This window comes from Pleurodeles waltl, chromosome 11, assembly GCF_031143425.1.
Source record: "Pleurodeles waltl isolate 20211129_DDA chromosome 11, aPleWal1.hap1.20221129, whole genome shotgun sequence".
Classification (NCBI taxonomy): domain Eukaryota; kingdom Metazoa; phylum Chordata; class Amphibia; order Caudata; family Salamandridae; genus Pleurodeles; species Pleurodeles waltl.
In genome coordinates, this window is record NC_090450.1 from 983,219,974 (window position 1) to 983,246,346 (window position 26,373).

Consider the following 26,373-nt stretch of genomic DNA (forward strand, 5'->3'; position numbering starts at 1 on the left):
CGTCTCTCCACACGGCTCAGTTCCACGTCCATCGTCTCTTCAAAGGGCTCTGTTCCACGTCCATCGTCTCTTCAAAGGGCTCAGTTCCACGTCCATCGTCTCTTCAAAGGGCTCAGTTCCACGTCCATCGTCTCTTCAAAGGGCTCAGTTCCACGTCCATCGTCTCTTCAAAGGGCTCAGTTCCACGTCCATCGTCTCTCCACATGGCTCAGTTCCACGTCCACCGTCTCTCCATACGGCTCAGTTCCACGTCCATCGTCTCTCCATACGGCTCAGTTCCACGCCCATCGTCTCTCCATACGGCTCAGTTCCACGCCCATCGTCTCTCCATACGGCTCAGTTCCACGCCCATCGTCTCTCCATACGGCTCAGTTCCACGCCCATCGTCTCTCCATACGGCTCAGTTCCACGCCCATCGTCTCTCCAAAGGGCTCAGTTCCACGTCCATCGTCTCTCCAAAGGGCTCAGTTCCACGTCCATCGTCTCTCCACAGGGCTCAGTTCCACGTCCATCGTCTCTCCACAGGGCTCAGTTCCACGTCCACCGTCTCTCCACAGGGCTCAGTTCCACGTCCATCGTCTCTCCACAGGGCTCAGTTCCACGTCCATCGTCTCTCCAAGGGCTCAGTTCCAACTCCATCGTCTCTCCAAGGGCTCAGTTCCACATCCATCGTCTCTCCACAGGGCTCAGTTCCACGTCCATCATCTCTCCACAGGGCTCAGTTCCACGTCCATCGTCTCTCCACAGGGCTCAGTTCCACGTCCATCGTCTCTCCACAGGGCTCAGTTCCACGTCCATCGTCTCTCCACAGGGCTCAGTTCCACGTCCATCGTCTCTCCACAGGGCTCAGTTCCACGTCCATCGTCTCTCCACAGGGCTCAGTTCCACGTCCATCGTCTCTCCACAGGGCTCAGTTCCACGTCCATCGTCTCTCCACAGGGCTCAGTTCCACGTCCATCGTCTCTCCACAGGGCTCAGTTCCACGTCCATGTTCTCTCCACACGGCTCAGTTCCACGTTCGTCTCTCCACACGGCTCAGTTCCACGTTCATCGTCTCTCCACACAGCTCAGTTCCACCTCCATCGTCTCTCCACACGGCTCAGTTCCACCTCCATCGTCTCTCCACACGGCTCAGTTCCACGTCCATCGTCTCTCCACACGGCTCAGTTCCACGTCCATCGTCTCTCCATACGGCTCAGTTCCACGTCCATCGTCTCTTCAAAGGGCTCAGTTCCACGTCCATCGTCTCTCCACAGGGCTCAGTTCCACGTCCATCGTCTCTCCACAGGGCTCAGTTCCACGTCCATCGTCTCTCCACAGGGCTCAGTTCCACGTCCATCTTCTCTCCACACGGCTCTATTCCAAGTCCACGATGAAGCTGAATTTCCTCAGTGCTGTTTGCCAACACTTAGCTCCTAAAAGATCTTCTCTTATGAAAGTTGAAGGCAAAGTGATCTTGGAATCTAGGCAAACCTGGTGGTTCCCAAGCCTACTGAATCCTCTCCGTTCACAACTACTTACGTGTTACGAAGGCGCCTGCGTGGTCTTGAAAGCTCAGGGAATGCATCATCTTTGTACATCTTCTGTGAGTCCACTAAAAGATATCACCAACTGCGAATTTTATTGGGGGCATTTATAGAGCACATATCTACCCCAGGGTGCAGGGGAGAACTTTATTAAGTAAGGGGGGGGTCTCAAACAAGAATGCGTGGTTACAAGAGGCAAGTGAAGACATTTACATAGATACAGTTCATGCGCACAAATATTTTTGGCAATAATTTGACCAGGGACCATTGCCCGGGTGACTCAGTCATTGGCTGGTAGAGTTGTGGGAAAGAGGCGAGATGTTGGTTCTTTCCTGAGGCGTTGCACAGAGCGAGGTAATACCTCATCCGCACTCTTGGAGGGTAGGTAGAGACCACTTGCTTCTAAGCCCTTTCTTTTTACGCCCTCTGAATCCTTTTCCCTACGAAGGAAGACCTTTGTTTTGTGCAAAGACCACCAGGAATTTGTTTCTTTTGGGTGGTCCTAAGGTAGGGATGAATTTGATGCAAGTTATCGGGGAGTCTCTTGTTCTCTCGTCTCTTCCTCTTTCCCCAAGGAAAACTGATTTTGAGTATTGAACGCATTGACTCATTAGCGCTCTTCATGTTACCTTGCTTTTTTGTCTTTAGCATTCGTCTGACCCAAACTGAGCCCTTTTCCGACAGTGTTCACCTTAAATATTTATTTTTTTGTTTTTCTCTAGTTATTTGTAAGAGCAGGACTCCCTTTTTCTGGTGTTAGTTGTGAAGCGCGCGGACACGACCTGGTAATGTTGCACTACTTAAGACTGTAAGTGAGTAAATAAATTGAAGAATGACCAGGCAGGAGCAGGCAGGATAGCCTTCAGCTGGATCTTTGTGGTGCCCGGGAGACAGGTGAAAAGCTCGTTGCCACCATCTTAACTGGACATGACAATGGTAATCTTTATTTTGATTATAAAGCCTATTTGGCACAACTCAATCACTTGTAGTAGGCAGAGGAGACCCCTAATGCCAGCAGGTTACCGTGCACCCAGAAAGTGCGCTGCTGGTGGGCATCCAGAGTGGGCTACGTGGTGCCATCGTGCAAAGTTCATTTGTTCCTTATGTTACATTATCCAGTGAATTAACTGTTACACTGTATCATATTTTCTTGCATATGCTACCATTACTGATCAGCTACCCTAGGTGTGACTAGCATGGCCTTGGGAAGTGATCCTGGGGGGACGCGGTGTCAGGTGTGACCACAGGTAAGTGTTTCAGATTATGGAAATACTTTACTCTGCAAGAAGTGAACCTGATGTCTGCCCACTAGGAGTGTAATACTGTGTTACTGTAGACCTTTGGAGTTTGTACAGTATTGTTATGGTTGAAAAGGAGAGTTTTTTGAGTCTGACCCTGAAGCAGATGAGGTTGTGGGCAGAGCGATGTAGTGGTTATTGTGGCGCGGTAGAAAGGGTCAGATTAGGTGTAGACTATTTGGGCTCTTTCGCCATCATGTAGTTTTTTGATTGACAAGTTGGAGTTTATGCAGAAGCACAGAGGTTTAATGCAAGAAGTAAAATAAGGAGTTAAGTCTTTTAAGATTATTTCTGACTGATGGGCCTTGCATCAGTTGTGGAATGGGCTGCTGTTTCTGAAAATGAGATTTGCGGCGGTCATCCTTGTTAGGATAGTGTCAGGGTATGCTCCGAGGCTCTGGGGTCATTAGCCATCGACACAGGGATATAGTTGACTGTCTTTGGTGTGTGGATGAGAAGAGAAGACTGAAGATGCACTGATGGGAAACCCAGGGGTTGAATATAAAGAGGATGAAAAACGTGGCAACATATATGGGTCTTGAGGAATGCCGCATGTGACAGGGAGGAGTCAATGGTTCTCGAGGTGCCTGCTTGAATAAACTGATGTCTGATTGTAGATGGAAACCAGGACATTTACGTGAAGCCCATTTGTGTGGCGATGAACCCTTCTAGTCTTGATGGTTGATTGTGCTGGAGGCTGCCAGCAGTTCTAGAAGAGCTCGTAGCCAGTTGTCTCTGTCGTCAATGACCTTAGGTCGATATGCTCCAATAGTTGGTTGGTGAAGGCCTTCTTCAGGGTTTTTCATAGGCTGCCGAGGTTGGTGATAGATTACTAGTTAGACAAAGTATTGGAGTTGCTGTGTGTTTTCTTGAGATGTCACAAGTGCACAACCTGCAGAAGACAGGTGGTTCCCAACCTTTCGACATTTGTGGACCCCCATCTTCATCATTACTGGAACCCAGGGACCCCCACTGAATCATTATTGGAATCAGCCCCCCCCAACTGAGTCATTACTGAAAGCTGGGACCTAATCTATTAATATTATTTAATTTTCTAAGCAGTTGCAGACCCCCTGAGGAGGTTTTGCGGACCCCCAGGGGTCCCCGGACCACAGGTTGGGAACTACTGGTCTACTGCTTATAGAAGAGTATCCATGAAATAAATGCTCCTTGGGTAACAGTACCAATGAAATAACTTCTCCTTGGAGAACAGTGTCCATGAAACAAGTGCTGGTTGTAGAACTGTATCCCAGTAATAATGCTTGTAGAACAGTATCCGTAAAATACCTGCTGCCTTGAAAAGCGTCTACACTGTAAACATGAATTTATATGAAGAGTAACATAAAACATTTCCATGACTACGAATGAATCATTTTTCTACCCTGTTTGAATTATATTTCAATACGCAGGGTTTTTGTTCCTACTCTTTGTTGGTGATTCATATAATTTCAGTGGCTCCAGATATATCTTGATTAATTTATTCCATCTTGCCAATCCATTTAACTTATCATATTTCTACTACTGCTGATCATTATTTCAATAATGTTTTGTACAATCTTGTGCTACCTAATTAATGGAACAAACTCTTAAAAGGACTTTGTACATTTGTACTCATGCACAGGCACCTACCCATGATTTAACAAAGGTTAATGTTCATTCATTCAGAAGAAACACCCCTTTGCTTCTTACTTCAGATACAGAGTAACTATGTCATGCATTCCAACCAAAGGCTTGTTGGAAGGGAACTGTCTTCAAAGATCCCCTGCAGCAGTCCTTGTTGTGCTATAAAGAATCTGTAGGTTTGCACACGTTGGTAGGTTTATGTCTGACCATTGGATCTAACCTTCTTGGTGTTAGGTATGTTCAATCAGGTGCCCAACCTCCAGGGCTGATCCGGTCAGTATTTTATGAATGTCATCCTTTAAGAAATGGGGCCCACAACATCCAGCCCCCATAGGCCCTTCCACTTTATAGTGCAAAATAGCCCACCGTAATTAGCCTTACTAACAAAAAGCACACTTTATACAGAATGCTACAAGCATGTCAGGCACAGATCAAACATACCACATAACCAGCAGCTCAATGCTCAGACTATCTACAGCAGCTCGTCAACACGCTTGGTAGTAACATTAAAGGTGGCCAAGGAATTGGAAGAAACCTTCGGCTGCACTTTTGAACACCAAAATCACAAAAGCCACAGCTCATGAATTAGATACCTACACACAACTTTGGAAATGACCACAACACCAAACCTGAAAACACACAACCTCAGAAACCTGTCAAAATACATCTCTGAGGAGCCAAGAGCACTTCAGTACCATAATAACAAGGTACACAAATGCTAATAAAAATAATGTACATTGCTGCAGAAGTCAGATATAGCACTTCAAACAGGACCTGATACTTAAATTGCAACCAGTCAAGTTGTATTAATGGTATTATCTCAAAACTTTGAATTTCCTGCCTATTTATTCCTTCTAATATTTTCTTCCTAAAATAAAACCTCTGAGTATTTGAAAGTCAATACATAAAACTTCAAAAAACTCTGGAAAAATATGGCAAGAAAGGATCAGATGAAACAGAAAATAGCAGTGTAAAACAGAGGGAAAGAGGGTTGCATTAGTATCCACTTTAAGAAAAGCAAAAAAAGAAAATACAGAAATGTAGCAAAATAAAAAACCTAACAGCCCCGGAGGATGCAGGGAATAAGATAAAGGGAAAAAAAGAAATGAAGCTAAAAAGAAAAAGGGAGTATGTGTTACTCCTAAATGGAAACAAGCATTGGCAAAGCCAAATGGTCTGGTTTTAATGAGCTAACACATGCACATTCAGCGCATTACAATAACTAACACACCCACACGCCAGCAGGAGCAGACAGTGAGGCCTACAGTTGCAAAGTAGTCCTTCATGAGTTTAATGCCAGCTCGAGTGGAGGTAGAAAATACACCAAAAGAGACAATAGCATTAGGTAACAGATTAATACTCAGCTAGGCTGATTGACAAAGTCTCAAGCCAATGGCTGAACAGGAGTGGTGGAAGAACACCAATGGCTGAATGGGGATGACACAAAGCCCACTGTATGTATTTCATAAGCAATAAATGTATTTGACAGAGAGACTGTCACAACCCACACCTAAAAAAACAGGAGCAGTGAAAAAAAGACAAAAAATATCAAATAAAATTAGTGAAGAAAAAAAGGCAAAACAGCAGGGAAAAAAATTAAGTGTTAAACAATAAGGAAAGATTAGTTAAATAAATTTTATCAGTTACATTCACATTAATGCTGGAGTACTCTGTACTCAATTTTCACTCAAAATGTACTTACTCGTACAATTTTTCAGTATTTTGGGCCTCGACAACTCACCTGCTGGAACGTTTGTACCAACGACATTTGTGTAATCATGTTACGACACAAAGGGCATGGACAAAAACTACTACTGTAAAACAACAATCTTTACAACTGGTACAAGACTTCCTGCAGGGCTGAGCTGACACCTGGATCACTGTTCTTTGCAACGTCGGGTCGAATTCTGATCTCAGCTTAGACCAATAACACTGATTTCTGTGCTTTGAATTATAAGTAAAAGTAATGCAAAGTGTTTGACAACTGGTGCATGCCATAAGCTTTTTTTTTTTTTAAATATCATTATCTATCAACTTTACCACAGTGTAATTTGTACTGCGCTGCTAGAAGAAAATCCTAAATTATACATTAAAACACAGGTAAATGCATTTAATTATCACAACAGGGCCTGCTTTAGGGTGGTGCAACCGGTGCAGTTGCACCTGGTGCAGACTTTGGGGAGGGGCGCTGTGTTTAAAAATAACTTATTGGTTTAAAAGCACTGAACTTCCTTGAATGACTGGTAGTTTCAGGCAACAATAAAAATGTCAAGATAAATCTGGTGACTAATGGTACTACCAGTGAGATGGAATTTTGCCTAGTGGCAGTTTTGACTCATCTTAAAGTAGAGTAGAACAGAGGGATAATGTGTCTGCTGCAAAGACATACATGCCAACATTTTAGAAGAGAAAAGTGTGCGATTTATTGAAAAGAAAAAAAAATTGGAAGAATGTATTTCCCCCATTGACTTTTAATCGGGTTACTATTATGTATGGGATTTGTAAGTCTGCTGCTCCAGGATCGGATATTAAATATGCAAATGTAAGTTTTTTTTACCTTACCTGTCAGGAGCACCGAGAAAGCGCTATGGCAGGCAGAGAGAGCCTGATGCAAGTGCTGTGCACTAGCCTACAACAGCAAGTTACTGGCAGTGCACACAAGACCAGCCCTGGTCAGCTGAAGCCCGCAGAGGAAGTGGGTTTTTACATGCAGGAATCGGGAAACTAGCCTTGAAATCGGAAGTCTCCTGTCTCAATAGGGAGGGGTGGCATGTATGCAAAGAACATGTACCATGCAGATCACAAAACTGACTGTGAGTGAACTATGAGTAGCGCTTACAAAAATGAAATATCAGAGGGGGACTATGGAGAAATGAGGGGCTCTGTTAGAGAGTGTTAGTGTGTGGATCCGTGGACGAGGAGGTCGCTGCAGCGCTTAAGCCGGGGGCATGGTGACGCAGCAAGCAGTCGCTCACCTCCACGCAGTTGTCGCATACGCTGCAGTGCGAGCACCGCGGCGGGCGGTAGAAGTGGCACGTGGCGCACCATTTCATCCGTACTTGGATGCCTTTAATCTCCACGTTCTTGTACAGCGGAGCTCGGAAGTCGTCGTCTTTGTCCTCGTCCTCGTCAGCTGTGGGAAACAAAGCAAAAAGTTTGTATAAGCTTCTGCTGATCAGATCGTAGGATGAGCAGGCGTCCCTGATTTGCCGGGACAGTCCTGGTTTTTCACCAGCTGTCCAGCAGATTTGGGAAATTTAGCCGATGTCCCGGATTTTAAAGAGAGTCACCTTAAAACGGTGGGAAGTGATTTTTGTTTTGTTTTCTAAATCAGAGATACTTAGCAGGTGTTATCAGAAAGCAATTTAATTAACAGTCTACACGGTCATTAAAAATTGCATTTTATTTATGTTCTTAGTGCCTTTTCTGTAATTCTATGCTGATGAGCGCTGTCATTCCGTGCACTCGGTTGAAGTTAATTTGTAGTCCTTCTTCTATTTTTGTGGAATGTCCCAGTTTGGGCTTTAAAATTCTGGTCACCCTGTCAGATGGCCATCGCTAGACGCTAGCCACACTCCCTTTTCATCCCCCAGCCTAAAACGCAAGCTGATTTTCACTGGATTTGTGGTGTCCACATGCAGTGTTTTGCCTTCCTCTACCGGTCCCTTTAAACTGCAAGAATTTGTTATATTTTTGAAAATGTGGAAGCTAATGCATTTTCTTTGAGAACACATCAGGCTATCCTGCAAACACAGAACTGGAGCCGTGCGCACTACTTTGCCTAGTTCATTCCCTACTGTTATCACCTCTGGACAAACTGATGACAATTGTAAGGATTTTGAAGATCTACAACAGAATCAGTCACACGAGGTAGACTCCTCTGAATACAGCTGCGGGGCTGGGTTAGAGACAGTTGAATGTGCTGATACCATTAAAAAGCCAGCAGGGCTGGAACAGGGTAAAGCATATGCCAGGCAAGGGCTTAGCTTGGTCAGAAAGATTAAGGTAAGGTGTAAGCTTCATATTTCCCAACCATAACACTGGCATATCTTGTTAAAATACATTATGAGAAGCAGGACATGAGGAGGGCTTAAAAGGCAGTGGAAAGAGAAGTGCGGATTGTTACGGGTACTTAAAACGAAAAAGTTTTCTAGCTAACCAAGTTTTAAGGCAGAGATGAGAGAGAGAGTGTGTGTATATATGTGTGTTTTTGTCTGTGTGTGCATGTAAAAATCCAGGGTGAAGCCCGGCAGACACCTCACCATACCCAACTGAAAGCACCTGTACCCAACTATTTACTACACAATGCACTTTGTAGAGGGGTGTAGCACCCAAAACACCCCCTCCCCCGAAGCCACGCCCCTGATGCCAGACAGCACAAAGACCTGTCAGGAAACGTCTCGTTTCTCTCGAGACTGCTCCGCTGCGACTGCGGGACGCGCACCTGCCTCGAAGCGCTCGCTGACGCTACATTTCCTGCAGACCTGCTTCTCCTTGGAGAGGTGGCCTGGGAGTGGAATAAGAAAACGGGTCTATTTTTAGCCCTTCCTCCCCCTTGCTGCTGGTTCCTGTGCTTTGGGAACATTTCCGTAGCAAGGACCTTGAGGTGTCGGGAACCTGTCATGTGCCTTCCCTCTCGTCAGCCAGCAACTGTGTGAGCCACAGGCCTCCTGTTCACTCTGTGCAATTCCCCTGCAGCCCTAGACATTGCATCTTTCACCTCATTGCGTCACCAGAGGTACCCCTGATCTGGCTAGTACTGTTTTTAAACATAGCTAGGTTGTTCCACACCTTAGAATATAGACTTTCACTGTATTCCCCTCTATTCATATATTTGCAGAAGCTGCTTTCCATCTGCTTCTCAAAACACAAAGGGTTCTGCATCCTAAATCCATGAAACGGCAGAGGTGACTGTCCTAAGACCAGCATATAAAAAATAAAATAATCGGGAGACCTCTAGCAGAGCCAGGGAATGTCAGACATCATATGGCTTTAATCCCATCAGCCTTCCCAGGTTTGTTGCATGAAGGCTATGGTTAGCAGCTGCTTTGGACTACATCACTAAAGCACAGGCATGCATGGGGCATCTTTGGACTAGACCATGAGTGATGCTTTGCACTAGACCAGGGGTTTCCAAACTTTTCAGTACGAGGGACACATCATATATTTTACCAGTGTTCGCGGGCAGGTTTATAAATGAATTAATAAAATGTAAATTAATGAATAAGGTTTACTTCGATGTTTTTTGTAATCAGCATGATAGGATTCAGCGCAAAAAGACAAATGTGACCGTTACAAAGAAGCAATGCCGTGCTTAAACTGAGAAAGTATATACAACCAGTAAAAATGTCAAACACAAGCAAATGCTCTGACAAAATGAACAATTACATAACTGTAGATAAGAAAAGCAAGCTATTCATTTTTTAATTAATTTTAAATATATGGAGAAGATTTAAAGAGGTTCTGCTGCCACCTGCAGGCTGCCAAACGAACTGGATATATATTTGCCTTTGATCATCGGAATCAGAGGCTTTGGAAAACAGAGGGCTGGATAAAATCTTGCAGAGTGCCAGATATGGCCCGCGGGTCACAGTTTAGAGACCCCTGGACTAGACCATGAGAAATGCTTCGGTGAGTGTCTGGCCACAGCTGAAGCTTTGAATGAGCGGTCATTCTTCTACCAGACTGCACAACCTACAAGCATGTTTGGGGTACCCCTGGTCTAAAGCATAAAACACACAGGCACATCTTGTTTACCTCGTGGGTAGACGCCGGGATCCATGAATGTAGCCATGCTAAAGTTCGCGAGCACAAACAGGAATACGACGCCATTGTAAAGCGGGACAACAGGGGAGACTTCTCTCGTTAACCAAGGGCACCTGCGGACAGAAGAGAAAGGAGGTTAAGGTGGGTTCCAGATAGATGACGCATTCATCCTATAGCTTTCCCCATAAGGCTCCCAGCACAGCGACTTCCTGTAGAGAAGTGTGGCACAATGGTTAGAGCGGCAGGCCCTGATGCAGAGAGCTGGCGTGGGACCAGGGTTCAATTCCCAACTCCGCGGGTCTTGGGCTCAATTCCCTTGGACCAGATAATTCTCACCTCGGTGCCTAATCTAATTAATAGGTCCCACTCTGTAACTCTAGGCAATCGCTTGCTTAATCTCCACAATGGCCCTCACAGCGCTTGGATGCCTGGCTTCACCCTGGGGCTGTCCAGGAGTGGACGCCTCACAGGGAAAAGCCAGGAGGGGTTCCTAATGGGTGAGTAGTGCGCTATGCAAGTGCGAAGTTTACAGTTTTGTTCATGTTTATGCCCAGTCCGTCCATCTATGGCTGCTGCAGGGCACAGCAGAACACTTTCTTGTACTTTTATCAGGTGGAGGACTGTTGGTATTCAGGGATTCAGCTCTACACAGAACTTTTAGAAAAGAAACTCCTTTAAAAGGGCACTCCTGTCATTACTTTACAGTTAGAGCTATACCTTTCCATGTCCCCTTTATCGCCCCAACATAGAGCAAAATAGGCTTACAAGACTCCAGATTTACTAGCCACCATTTTAGCTAAGGCGCGACTTCCTGCATGAGGCTTCGGGCCATCTTACAGGGTGTTATACCACAACGACCGACTGATAATAGCAAATTGAGCTAAACTGGCCCTATATGTGTTACTGTGTCTGTGTGTTATGTTCAACACTCCTGCATTAATGTTTCAAATTTCACCTATGGAAAGAGTAGGCAGGGCTCATCCACTTTCTGTCCAACTGATCAGCCCAACTTATCATCAATAAGCAACGGTATGTTTCAGCACCTCCGGTGGGTATATCGTATCTATACATGGTGCAGATGCAAGGCTTCCACGAGGAGCACTGGGCAGACAATATGTAGCTGCATTATGAGCTGAGATGCACATATGAGATAGACTAACCTCTTCCCTGCATTATACGGACATTGCAGTGGACCTGTAGTGACCCTATACAGGAACGAGGCCAAAGCATGAGTTTTTTTATAAGGATACTGAACTCTGAAATGACGTGCAATATATTTTTATTGTAGATCAGAGGCAGGTCCATCCCTCATAATGCAAGGCCAGATCATTACACTCCCCACCCCCAAAAAGGCAAACGCTGTGCATCTTGGTGCCCCATACAACAGACTGCGGTTGCAGATATGTAGATTAAACGTGAAAGTTGTAATGCAAAATTAAACACACCAATATGCAGCTAGCAGTTTGTTGCAAAAATACATTTCACGTAGTGCACTTTAACAAAAGAATGTATTTATAACATGGGCAGAGTTTCTTTCAAGGGTTTGCGTAACACTGCATGGCCCATAGTGCCTCTTAAGTCACTAATGTTTGGGGCATGCACGAGCATCTTTGTCTGTAGACTGGTGTCTTTGTAATTCGCATCCACCAATAAAGTGAAATGCGCATGCGCTCATCGTTGATCAGTCTTTAACCTTGGGTTGACACAACATGGTTGACCTCGCCCATGCGTATGTCACCGGCCTCATTTCCTGAAGGCATTCATTAGCAGAACTGAGAGTATATGTCATATTTTTAGCACTAATGAAAACACAATGCCGGATAGATGCCAATGTATGTTTAAAGGTCTTACGAATCACAGAAGGAAAAAACACTTAAAAATAAACCTCTTTAACATGAAACTTGTTGGTTTTGGAAGCCTTAAATTTATTTTTCATCGTTGCTAAAAGGGAGGGTCCTTAATCACAGTGCCAGCTGATTATAATCATTAATAGAAAATAAGTCAAGGGGTTTGAGCTCTTCCAGGGGATTTAAAGAGATTTAATTAGTCTGGTGGCAGATATTGGTTAATACAATTAGTACGAGCCTATCAGATGAACTATTGAGTTTGCTAATACACTGGTCTGATGTGGGCCCGGTAAAAGGGAAGCATTTAAGATCTATTTCATATGAAAGTTATACACCCTTTGCTGAATCTAAGGGGCAGTATTCTACAGAAGCAATACATCTGCAGTTAGGCAAAACTTATACACATTTGTCACAAGAACATTTTTTGCAGTATATTTTGGGGCGTCGTCTACATAGTCTTTATAGGGGGTAGGGTACCGTTTACTAAGCCACATCTCCATTCTATTATAAAACTCTTGTTAGTAAATGGTAAAGTAGTGGGATGAATCAGAGCGAACAAAACTAAGGACCTCATTATAACCCTGGCGGTCAGTGACCGCCAGGGCTATTGTGGCTGTAGTACAGCCAACAGGCTGGCGGTACTACCTGCCTCATTTCGACTGTGGCGCTCCCGCCACGGGAATACCGCCGGGACCGGCGGTATACTGCCATAGCGGTCCTGGCAGTCGTAATCCGCTAGGTTAGCGCTGCAAGCAGCGCTGCCCTGGGGATTTCGACTCCCCTTACCACCAGCTTGTCCATGGCAGTAGACACTGCCATGGAAAGACTGCCGGTAAGGGGACTCGGGGTGCCCCTGGGGGCCCCTTCACTGCCCATGCAATTAGCATGGGTAGTGCAGGGCCCCCCAGGCACAGCCCCGTCGCGCATTTCACTGCCTGAATTTCGGGCAGTGAAATGCGCGGCGGGTGCTACTGCACCCGCTGCACATCAGCATTGCTGCCGGCTCTATTACGAGCCGGCTGCAATGTTGATGTGACTTTTCCGCTGGGCCAGCGGACGGTAATAGGGAGCCAGACATACCGCCAGCACTGGCGGTATTCTGGCGCCTGCAGCCTCGGCGGTCTTCGGGGAAGACCGCCGAGGTTGTAATGAGGGCCTAAAGGTCTTCAAATGATTTGTGATACATGTTAGGTCCATATCATTGATGCAAGTCAAGCAGAAACTACGAGTACAATTGATCATGCATGGTGCGTACAATCCATGTGTCTCCTGTGTGTACATTTGACTGTATTCTCTGGTGTCGAACATTACAGACTATGCATGAAAGTTTCATTAAATGTACTTTCATTAAGGATTGTTGATCGTGTTAATGCTGAAATACCTACAGGGATGACAAAGTTTGTATATTATGTGGTTTAAAAGAGGAAAAGACCTGGACATAAATTAGTTATACATTCAAAGTAAAATCTAGTATATTGGTTGCTGCTAAGACCATGTTTAGGGGCGAGCACAAAGCACTCCGTCCCTCTTCTAATCTCTCTTTAGGGGGATTTTAACCACGCCCATGTTACGTCAGTCACTTTCATTGGTTCGTGGGCTTGCCTTTTAAAATCCGCTTGTTTTCATTCGTGAAAGGCATGCATACGTCATGCCTTTTCCGGTGTTTAACCCTCCTCAAGAGCACCGGTAAACTACTGGAAACATACAAAGCTCCGTGTTTTCCGTATGGTTTCTGGACTACTTTTTCTCTTTATTTCGCAGTGCAATCACTTGTTTTATTTCTTCATTTAATGTGGAAAGAAAAGTCCGGTTAAGAGTTTACAATGCTAATAGCTTTAACTCCTCGTAATGCAAGACCCGTTGCATTGCAAATGCTTGTTTTAAAGTTCAATCAAGTCAGGCAGAGAAGCAAGTTTGTTATACAATCAAAGGCAGAATAGATGCTTAGCTTCAATGTTGTGAAATACTTCACATCAGGTTACGGATTTTAAATAAGTGAAATAATGAGATTTTATTGTGAGATTCCTTTATACTGTATTAAGAATAGTTTTAGGTTTCATACTAGGTATAATTGTTTCAGTTTTGTTTAAGGTTTATAACCAACCCTACCATATCATTTGTGATGAAACTCTAATGAAAGAATGTTGCCTCATTAAGCACATTTTGGGGTCACCAAAAGACGCCAAGGATTTCTGTCCCTCTATAAAGCCCTCTACTTCCTTGGGAATATAAGAAATAATGTTTATTAAAACACAGCGAGATCCATATGAAAATTTTCTGCAGTGAATTTTAGTGTGCTTCACGTTACCAATCTAAACCCAACTTTGTTACAAAATAAAATATAGCCCATTGTATTACGGTATTAAAGAAGATGCAGCCTCTAGCAAGCATTGGCAAAGCCAATAGGTCTCGCCTCTGCAAGAGCTATTGGCTTTGGCAATGAGTTTTATTTGTACACAAGTGTGGCTGCTTTTCAGCATGGCTAAAAGATAGCGCTGTAAAGGAGAGTGGCATGGAGTGTTGTAGAGTGAAATGGCAAACAGTAGAGTAGAGTGTTGTGGAGTAGAGTGTTGTGGAGTGGAGTGGCAGACTGTGTTGTGCATTGTAGTGGCATAGTGTGGAGTCACATAGAGTGGCATACACTGGAGTGACAGTAGAGTGGACTGGTTTACAGTTGATTGGCGTAGAGTGTTGCAGAGTACAGTGGCGTAGCGTGCAGTGGCACAGAGTACAGTGGCATTGAATTCAGCTGCGTACAATGCAGCATTGTAGAAAGCAGTAGCATAGATTAGAGTGGTGCAGAGTGGATTGGGGCAGAGCAGAGTAGCACGTAGCATAGAGTGGAGTGCCGCAGAGGGCAGTGGTGCAGTGTAGAGTTGAGTAGCATAGAGTGCCGTAGCGTAGAGTGGTGCAGAGTAGAGTATAGTGCCGTAGAGTGTAGTAGAGTTCTGTGTTGCAGAGTAGAGTGTCAGAGTGCAGTGCAGTAGAGTGGCATAGAGAGCAGTAATGTAGAGTACAGTGATGCAGAGTACAGTGCAGTGGCATAGAGTGCAGTGGTGCAGAGTAAGCAGATTAGAGTATTGTACAGTGGATTGGCCTAAAGTGCAGGGACATAGAGTTGGGTGTTACGGAGTAAAGTGCATTGGCGTAGTGTGTATTGGCGTAGAGTGGAGTTGTGCAGAGTAGATTGATGTGGCCTACACTAGAGTAGTGTAGAGTGCAGTAGTGTGGAGTACAGTATGAAGAGTGCACTGGCGTAAAGAGGCGTAGCGTAAAGTGGTATAGAGTGGAGTGGTGCAGAGTGGAGTAGTGCAGAGTAGAGTGGAGTGGTGTAGAGTGTAGTAGTCATGGTGTGGTGGCGCACTGTGCTTACAGACAACATATTTTCAATAGCAATGATCATTACATTTGCACAGACATACAGTTTTACTACTAAAACTATACAGTGTGTATGTAAATTGCATCACCTAGTGTAATGATTTGTTTTGATCGTATTAAAGTATTTATTTCCATCACACTTCAGAATTAATGAAAAATGTGCTTTATTTGTGTTCCTAATTCTGATATATTCTGAAATACTTACACAGCTCATTTAAATGTGTTGTGTGCTAGAAAAAAAACTCCTCCCTACCCCAGTAGTCAGAAAGATTGACACGTAAATCCTCTCACTCTGAAGTCAGAGAAAGAAAAGTAAACAAGCACCCTCAGCAGACAATGCCTGACATTTGACCTCGGTCTTTGAATGCACCGCAAATGTGCTGACATAAGAACAAGATTTACAGGACTGTTTACTGAAAGGGGGCACTCGGAAGGATACTCTAAACAAGGTTTGGGCAAAGGAAGTTACGAACTCAAGCTGGACAGCCTAAAACAAATAAAGCCATCAAATGGAAAGCATTAAAATGTGAGTTACAAACCACATAGCCACTGGCAAGCAACGGGCAGAATGTATTCCTAGCTCAACTTTCTGAATGTCACCAGATGTCTTTAGCAAACCAGACTGCAGCGCTGTCTCGTAGGCTGCGACCTAAAATTAGGTCAGTTACATGCAAGCAGCCCAGCGGTTAGAGATAGCCTGAATGAACATGGTGTTAATGCCTGTGTGGCCTGTATGAGGTTTTTTTTAATAGCAAGCAATGTTATAATGTATTAGTTGAGTTTGTAGTGTGTTCTGCATATTATTTTGTTGGGTGTGTGGCCTCTTGTGGCAAGTGCAGTCAGTAATCACTCGATAGCCCAATTATTGACATGTGTATCTCTCATCAAATCGGTGTGTGTCTACAATATACACCTTGGACCATATGTCTCGTGTACTTCAATAGGTAACATGTCTCATCCTCAACATAACACGTTGAAGTTTTACTTGTTGGTGTATAGTCTTCTATGTGTTAGCACTTGCTTAAAAGATCATCATTTCATCAATCTTAAAAATATGAAGGTTGATTTGGCCCATATAGGATTGAAAACTTTGACCTTCAAACCATCCTACCGACCTATTATGCTGGATTACAGCCTCTAAAACCAATATGCCAGGAAACGCAGTGTACACATAAAATGGGTTACTGCGAGTGTCCATAAAGCCCTGGACTGTGTGTCACTGTTTCATCTTAACTGCCTTAACAGCAGATGTGAAATCTTGCCTTTACTCAGCATCCTAAAGACCCCACTGTGCCCAGCTGCCATGGGCGCTCCATTTACCTAAAATAGAGCCAAATGGTTCTGTTGTTCTTGCGATGCATTCACTGGCTGGCACAGTTACCTCATCCCCTCAAACACAAGATGGGCAAAACACACTCCAGAGGCATTCTGCATTCGTCTATTGACGTCAGCGAGCTCGCACTGCAGTGGGCACCTGCTCACCAGTCTGGTAGAAATGTCCAGGCATACTTAGAGTAGAGAAATAGGGCTTGCAGAAGCGGTATGTCCATCTTCCCCATGTGGAACCCTCATCTTAGCTCACCTCGAACCGTCATCTCCCCTCAATCACTGAACTTTCGACTTCCCTCAAAGAGAGCCCAGTTTTCCCTCAAGTGGACCCCGCTATCCTCCTTGCTGTGGAACCTTAAATTTGGAACCCCCTCAAGGAGCCTCTCTTAGAACCCCTCATCCTCTCTTAAAGTTCTCTCTTCTCTTAAACAGAACTCTCTCATTTTCCCTCAGAGATAGGCAGACCACCACATCTCCTTTACATGGAACCTCTATGTTCCCTCAAGCGTGGAATCCCTCAACTTACCTCACCTAGAACCCCCCATCTTTCCATCAACACGGAGCTTTCCTCTTCTCTCAAGCATAGCCTCATGTTCCCTAGATAAAGAACGTCTGTCAATCACTGACCTTCTTGAGCTCTCTGATGCATAGACTTCATCTTCTCTTACAAATAACTCACTGGGGTGGTTGAATAACCAGACTACATCGTCTTGATTTCAACTTGTGCCTCTTTCTTCCATGTGACATTAGCAGATCAGGTGAAAACTGTGACCAACTGAAGTAAAGAGGGGCCTGTTCATGAGGAAGCATTCCTTTCACCAGCCACCCAAGTGGGGTACCATTTTTATGTGGAAAAGTGTGGTAAGACTGTATGGTAGGGATTTTATGGATCCCAAAAGATTCTGGAAGTTCCCCCCACAGAAAGACAAGGAATATGGGTCTCTTAGTCAAGGTTTGTGGTATGGAGGGCATTCTGGGTAAGAAAAGCGAGTGGAATCCATGCAGGTTACAGCATTCCCTGGTTGGTGCTCTAACCCGGGCACAAATTCCACAGCTACCCACATCCACAAACCATGTAATTTGCAAAGGTATAATTTGATGGCTCCACGTTATATTTTGTGGTCTTGTGTGTCCCGGGCATTAGATCCAGCCAAACACAAGGAGGGGGTACCATTTTTATCAGGAGAAGTGGGGGAACACAGCACACTAGAACATCTGTTACTATCCACTACATTTCTCTCAATTGTATAAGCCAGCGTGCAGGAAAACACATATTTGCAAATTAGGTGTTCTACAAATAACCACTGTTCCTGAACTCAGTATCTTGGGCACATTTCACAAATACACAGGTTCCTTTTATATCCATTTTTCATTCATTAGAAGTTATCATACGAATTGCTGCCTGGTCTATACACAATAGGAAAAATCAGTGTAGGTTGCAGCTCAGTTGTTGACTCAGGGTAATGTGTTTTTTTTTGGACTACCAATCAACACTACATATCATTGCGACCAGAAGGTCTGTCAGAAGGGTCTGCCAGAATTAACATAAGTATTTTTTGCAAATTGTCAATTAGGGAAAAAAATGCAGATGAAAATGCTGTCAGTTACCTCTATTTTTTATACTTAAAAATGTCAACAAACAGTTGCTTTGGGAATACCAAATGACCCTTAGTCCGGTTTCGTTGGGCTACACAAATGATCCCTGCTGAAATCAGAATTGTGTCTACTTTTTAGAAATGGATTCATCCATGGGTTTCACTGTTGTGAGCTTATTTTAGCATCATTTTATGGCATGTTATTTTAGCCACAGGCCTGCAGCTTGCGCCCTTTAGCATAGAAAAGAATTATTTTTATTATTTTAGCAGAAGCCTCATTCTGTGGTGATGTTTGTATTCCTTTATCAGTTGGCCGCTTTGCTTACAACTTTTTTTCATTTCTTAGCACAACATCTTCACTCTGTGCTTGCTCAAGGCTGTACACGATAATGTTGTAGGTACAAAGCAGAACATCAAATTCCCTGTTGCTTCATGGAAACAAATGGATTCTTATGTTAGGGCAGTATTCTCAGAACATCAGATGTTTTATTATAAGAACACCTTTCTGCCCCATATACGTTAGAGCAGTGGTCTCCAAACTTCTTAATGCCGCGCCCCCCCAGTTGAAAAATAAAAATCTATGGGCCCCCCATCAGAATTTTTCACAAATATTTTATAAGGATGGCAATGTTTAAATATGTCCAGACCTATTTAAACATTGCAGTTAGGTGCTGTTATCTTTTTAAAAATGCAATAACATGCTTTTGTTTAAAACAAAGGCCTGTTATCGGTAGAATGCTTCTTTTGGCCAGAGTTTGGCGCCCCCCCTGGGAGCACTTGAGGCCCCCCTAGGGGGGGCCCGCCCCACAGTTTGAAGACCTCTGCGTTAGAGGGAAATTCCAGCCAGAAGTTGCTATTGCATGCTGTTCGTGTCTACTGAGACTAGACATCTTTTCCGCCCTCATGGAAGAAGACTCTCGGTAGGCCAACAGCCCTCTTTGCTACTACCACACTCAGGTATAGAGGATGGGTCTTCCCAGGGGTCCTGAAAGGCGGATTAGAGATAAAATTGCTGTGCTCTAGGATAGAACCTTAGTGGTGTAGGTAGGAATTCTAAAACCTAGCATTGTGACATCATGTTGGGACTTTTCTTATGTCTCACTTTGTTCATCATTGCACTGCTATTATCATGTTTCGTTATCCTATTCATTGCAGTACATGCCTTTTTACCTAGAATGCAGTTGATTCAATAAAAATTAATTGAACCAATTCCTGCTTCTGTTTGTCTTTCCATGTGTGAGACAAATGTAACTGAGATAAAAGGGTAAGATCTGTTCACCATGATTTCCCTGAGAAATCAGAATGTCATGCGCATGCCTGCCACAAATCACCTCTACTCTTGGGTACAGGTGAGGTACTGCTAGGTGGCCGGAAGGGTTAGGCTGACAGTTGTCACCTGGTGTGGGATTGGACTTCGTTCCCCACAATCCGGTGGTGCTGCCGCCCAAATCCAGCAGTCTCATTATGATAATGAGAGCCAACACATCATCACATCTGTTTCCACCACAAGGGGCATGTAGGTGGAAACCGTAAAAAATAGGAAAACGGTGCACCACTTGACTAATTCAAAAACTAGTGAAAAATATATATATATTTTTTTTACAACTCTGTTACTGAAGTTTGGCTAGATGATGATTTTATTACATCAAACCCTATGTTTGTCAGTTTCAGAAAAAATACACATTTTCTTGCACAGCAGTTTTTCCCCACTGTTACAGAAAAACAAATGTTCCTATATTTTAGCTGTTTTCTCTGTTCCGTCCAGGGGAATTCACAAACCCTGGGTACATTTAGAATCCACATGATGTGGGAATAAGGACGCAAGCTTTGCTTGGATGCCTTTTCTGGGGAAAAACTTAAGGAGGCTTAAGTGAGACCTACCCCAAAAGTCAAACTCAAAAGAAGTATTAACTTTCTAGAGAGTAAAGGCTTAGCAGACAAATGGCAAACAAAAGAGAAATAAAGGGGGAAGGGTGGAATGCTTATAAAAGTCTCAGTCACTGGTTATGGTCTGGACCATACTCCAGCCCATCACTTTTTCTGTCCTGTTCACCACTCTGTACAAGGAGCAGCCATATGCAAATATGTAACGCTCCAATAGGAAGAGTTAAACACAAACTACCAGGCCACATTCTCTCTGAACTAAGCACTCCCAAACTACATATAGCCTATGTAAAGAAATGGCTCCCTGTTGCAGTTACCCCCCACTTTTTGCCTGATACTGATGCTGACTTGACTGAGAAGTGTGCTGGGACCCTGCTAACCAGGCCCCAGCACCAGTGTTCTTTCACCTAAAATGTACTTTTGATTCCACAATTGGCACAACCCTGGCATCCAGGTAAGTCCCTTGTAACTGGTACCCCTGGTACCAAGGGCCCTGATGCCAGGGAAGGTCACTAAGGGCTGCAGCATATCTTATGCCACCCTGGGGACCCCTCACTCAGCACAGACACACTGCTTGCCAGCTTGTGTGTGCTGATGAGAACAAAACGAGTAAGTCGACATGGCACTCCCCTCAGGGTGCCATGCCAACCTCACACTGCCTATGCAGTATAGATAAGTCACCCCTCTAGCAGGCCTTACAGCCCTAAGGCAGGGTGCACTATACCATAGGTGAGGGCACCAGTGCATGAGCACTATTCCCCTACAGTGTCTAAGCAAAACCTTAGACATTGTAAGTGCAGGGTAGCCATAAGAGTATATGGTCTGGGAGTCTGTCAAAAACGAACTCCACAGCTCCATAATGGTTACACTGAAAACTGGGAAGTTTGGTATCAAACTTCTCAGAATAATAAACCCACACTGATGCCAGTGTTGGATTTATTAAAAAATGCACACAGAGGGCATCTTAGAGATGCCCCCTGTATTTTACCCAATTGTTCAGTGCAGGACTGACTGGTCTGTGCCAGCCTGCTGCTGAGAGACGAGTTTCTGACCCCATGCGGTGAGAGCCTTTGTGCTCCGAGGACAGAAACAAAGCCTGCTCTGGGTGGAGGTGCTTCACACCTCCCCCCTGCAGGAACTGTAACACCTAGCAGTGAGCTTCAAAGGCTCAAGCTTGGTGTTACAATGCCCCAGGGCACTCCAGCTAGTGGAGATGCCCGCCCCCTGGACACAGCCCCCACTTTTGGCGGCAAGTCCAGGAGAGATAATGAGAAAAACAAGGAGGAGTCACTGGCCAGTCAGGACAGCCCCTAAGGTGTCCTGAGCTGAGGTGACTGACTTTTAGAAATCCTCCATCTTGTAGAAGGAGGATTCCCCCAATAGGATTAGGGATGTGACCCCCTCCCCTTGGGAGGAGGCACAAAGAGGGTGTACCCACCATCAGGGCTAGTAGCCATTGGCTACTAACCCCCCAGACCTAAACACGCCCTTAAATTTAGTATTTAAGGGCTCCCCTGAACCTAAGAATTTAGATTCCTGCAACTTACCGAAGAAGAAGACTGCTGAGCTGAAAACCCCTGCAGAAGAAGAAAGAAGACACCAACTGCTTTGGCCCCAGTCCTACCGGCCTGTCTCCTGCCTTCTAAATAACCCTGCTCCAGCGACGCTTTCTCCAGGACCAGCGAATCCTCAGAGGACTGCCCTGCTTCCAAGAGACCAAGAAACTCCCGAGGACAGCGGTACTGCTCCAAAAAGACTGCAACTTTGTTTCGAAGGAGCAGATTTAAAGACCCCTGCAACTCCCCGCAAGAAGCGTGAGACTTGCAACACTGCACCCGGCGACCCCGACTCGACTGGTGGAGAACCAACACCTCAGGGAGGACCCTCCGGCGACTCCAAGTCCGTGAGTAACCAAAGTTGTCCCCCCTGACCCCCCACAGCGACTCCTGCAGAGGGAATCCCGAGGCTCCCCTGACCGCGACTGCCTGAACTCCATTTCCCGACGGCTGGAAAAGACCCTGCACCCGCAGCCCCCAGCACCTAAAGGAACGGAACTCCTGTGCAGGAGTGACCCCCAGGAAGCCCTCTCCCTTGCCCAGGTGGTGGCTACCCCGAGGAGCCCCCCCCTTGCCTGCCTGCAACGCCGAAGAGATCCCTTGATCTCTCATTGATTTCCATTGAAAACCCGACGCTTGTTTCTACACTGCACCCGGCCGCCCCTGTGCCGCTGAGGGTGTACTTTTTGTGTGGACTTGTGTCCCCCCCGGTGCCCTACAAAACCCCCCTGGTCTGCCCTCCGAAGACGCGGGTACTTACCTGCTGGCAGACCGGAACCGGGGCATCCCCTTCTCTCCATTGAAGCCTATGCGTTTTGGGCACCTCTTTGACCTCTGCACCTGACCGGCCCTGAGCTGCTGGTGTGGTAACTTTGGGGTTGCTCTGAACCCCCAACGGTGGGCTACCTTGGACCCAAACCTGAGACTTGTAAGTGATTTACTTACCTGACAAAAACTAACAAAAACTTACCTCCCCAGGAACTATGAAAATTGCACTGTGTCCACTTTTAAAACAGCTTATGGTGTTTTATGTAAAAAGTATACATGCTAATGTAATGATTCAAAGTTCCTAAAGTACTTACCTGCAATACCTTTCAAATGAGATATTACATGTAGAATTTGAACCTGTGGTTCTTAAAATAAACTAAGAAAAGATATTTTTCTATAACAAAACCTATTGGCTGGATTTGTCTCTGAGTGTGTGTTCCTCATTTATTGCCTGTGTGTATGTACAACAAATGCTTAACACTACTCCTTTGATAAGCCTACTGCTCGACCACACTACCACAAAATAGAGCATTAGTATTATCTCTTTTTGCCACTATCTTACCTCTAAGGGGAACCCTTGGACTCTGTGCATACTATTCCTTACTTTGAAATAGTGCATACAGAGCCAACTTCCTACATTGGTGGATCAGCAGTGGGGTACAAGACTTTGCATTTTCTGGACTACTCAGCCAATACCTGATCACACGACAAATTCCAAAAAATTTCATTAGAAATTGTTTTTGCAATTTGAATTTTTTCTAAATTCTTAAAAGTCCTGCTAGGGCCTTGTGTTAGTCCCTGTTAGCATTTCCTTTTAGAGTTTAAAAGTCTGGTAAAAGTTTGAATTAGATCCTAGAACTAGTTTTAGTTTCTTAAAAAGTATTCCAACTTTTAGAAGCATAATGTCTAATACAGATGTGAATGTGGTGGAACTCAACACCACACCTTACCTCCATCTACAGATGAGAGAGCTAAGGTCACTCTGTAAACTAAAGAAAATAGCAATGGGCTCCAGACCTTCCAAACTACAGCTCCAGGAGCTGTTGGCAGAGTTTGAAAGAGCCAACCCCTCTGAGGATGGCAACACAGAGGATGATGATAGTGACTTGGAGGGTGATTCCCCCCTACCAGTCCTATCTAGGGAAGACAGGGCCTCTCAAGCCCTGACTCCACAAATAATAGTCAGAGATGCTGGTTCCCTCACAGGAGGGACCAACCTCTCTGAAATCACTGAGGATAACTCCAGTGAAGAGGACATCCAGTTAGCCAGGATGGCCAAAAGATTGGCTTTGGAAAGACAGATCCTAGCCATAGAAAGGGAAAGACAAGAGATGGGCCTAGGACCCATCAATGGTGGCAGCAACATAAATAGGGTCAGAGATTCTCCTGACATGTTGAAAATCCCTAAAGGGATTGTAACGAAATATGAAGATGGTGATGACATCACCAAATGGTTCACAGCTTTTGAGAGGGCTTGTGTAACCAGAAAAGTAAACAAATCTCACTGGGGTGCTCTCCTTTGGGAAATGTTCACTGGAAAGTGTAGGGATAGACTCCTCACACTCTCTGGAAAAGATGTAGAATCCTATGACCTCATGAAGGGTACCCTGATTGAGGGCTTTGGATTCTCCACTGAGGAGTATAGAATTAGATTCAGGGGGGCTCAAAAATCTTAAAGCCAGACCTGGGTTGATTTTGTAGACTACTCAGTGAAAACACTGGATGGTTGGGTAACTGGAAATGAAGTGCATGACTATGTTGGGCTTTATAATTTGTTTATGAAAGAACACATTTTAAGTAACTGCTTCAATGAAAAGTTGCATCAGTATCTGGTAGACCTAGGTCCAATTTCTCCCCAAGAATTGGGAAAGAAGGCAGACCACTGGGTCAAGACTAGGGTAACCAAAATTTCCACTGGGGGTGACCAAAAGAAAGGGGTTACAAAGCCTCCCCAGGAGAAAGTGGATGACACTAGAAACAAAGAAAAAGAGTCCTCTGTAGGCCCCCAAAAACCAGAACAGGTGGGTGGGCCCCGAGACACAACCCAAAACAAAAGTGGGTACCAGGGTAAGAACTGGGATGCCACTAAGGCATGGTGCCATAACTGTAGACAGACAGGGCACCACACCAAGGACACTTCTTGTCCCAAAAACAAACCCCCTAGCAAAATCCCAGGGGTGACCAGTGTAGCCATTGGGGATGACTCCTCAGATGAGGAGGTCTTCATAGCCTTCAACTGGAAAAAGGGCCCAATAGGTGAGTTGGAGATTCCAGAGGGAAGTAGACACTTCCACCACCTACTGGTGAATGGAATCCCAGCCACTGCCCTGAGAGACACTTGTGCCAGTCACACTATTGTGCATGACAGGCTGGTGTTCTCAAACCAGTACATCCCAGGTGAGATGGCCAGAGTAAGAGTTAGCCCAGACAGGGTCACTGATAGGCCTGTGGCTTTTGTGCCCATAGAAGTGGGTGGGACTTTTAGCTGGAGAAGGGTGGTAGTCAGTACAGACCTCCCCCTTGATTGTCTCCTTGAAATGACTACCCAGAGGTTAGTCAGAGCCCAAGAGAGGAACTGGTCCAGTGCCAGTCCTCTCCCAAGGATTCTGGAGTTCCTGCCTCTGCAGTAAATGCAAGTAGGCCCCAGAAGAAAAAGAAAAGGAAACAGAGTAGGAAAGGTGGACAACCTTTAGCCAAGGTTCCAGCAAGCCAAGGAGATTCTGCTCCAGTAGGGGAGAACTCCAAAAGTGGCTCTGATAAAGTCCAACCTGACCCACAAGAAGTCCTGGCTAGTCAGGCAACTGTTAAGTCTGAGTGGGTGGCTCCTCAGCTAACAGAAGAAAGAGTGGAAGAAGGGTGTTTACTACAAGATGTGGTAACCCCCCACTCTAATACAGCAGACAGGCACCCTGAACCCAAAGAAGCCTGTAACTTAGCCCCTTCCCTTGTAGGTGGAGAGCTAAAGGTGTGGTTCTGGGCACTGACAGCTGTCAGTGGCCTCTGCTGGGTGTTAGCCTTTATGGCTGCACTATCCTTGGCATGGTGGTCTGACCCCATGCCAAATAGCAAGTTAGGCCCCCTGACCCTGTTGGTCATGGTGGGGTTACTCCAGCTCTGGGTAACCTCTTTGGGTAAGCTAGGGGTGACCCTGGCTAAAATAAGATTAGCAGAGGTGGATACCTCTAACCCCAAAATAGAGAGAATGGGTGAAGACATAAAAAGCACAGACAAGAGGCAGTTCAGACTAGGTCCTATCACTGTGGAAGTGGGTCAGTTCCCCAGAGGGAATGACATGAACAGGAGGATGTAAGGCAGAGTAGGCGCTGCAACAAACCAGCCTATTTCCTCTACTCTTCCTCGCCTGACAGACTAGGAAGACTCTCCCAGCTTTGGCTGAGTCTCCTGGCCTGTGGGCTGGGGGGGGCTTGTGTAAAGAAATGGCTCCCTGTTGCAGTTACCCCCCACTTTTTGCCTGATACTGATGCTGACTTGACTGAGAAGTGTGCTGGGACCCTGCTAACCAGGCCCCAGCACCAGTGTTCTTTCACCTAAAATGTACTTTTGATTCCACAATTGGCACACCCTGGCATCCAGGTAAGTCCCTTGTAACTGGTACCCCTGGTACCAAGGGCCCTGATGCCAGGGAAGGTCACTAAGGGCTGCAGCATATCTTATTCCACCCTGGGGACCCCTCACTCAGCACAGACACACTGCTTGCCAGCTTGTGTGTGCTGATGAGAACAAAACGAGTAAGTCGACATGGCACTCCCCTCAGGCTGCCATGCCAACCTCACACTGCCTAT

At 45.3% G+C, this 26,373-nt stretch overlaps 1 protein-coding gene across 1 annotated transcript in view; it reads right to left on the reverse strand.

Moving 5' to 3' along the window:
• Positions 1-26,373, reverse strand: part of ZDHHC8 (zinc finger DHHC-type palmitoyltransferase 8) — a 233,046-nt gene that overhangs the window by 63,981 nt on the left and 142,692 nt on the right. The window contains exons 2-3 of the mRNA XM_069215274.1: positions 10,205-10,326; positions 7,423-7,580 (exon numbers count right to left, since the gene is read on the reverse strand). Coding sequence (XP_069071375.1) covers positions 7,423-7,580; positions 10,205-10,326 — 280 coding nt within the window. The remainder of the gene's footprint in view (positions 1-7,422; positions 7,581-10,204; positions 10,327-26,373) is intronic.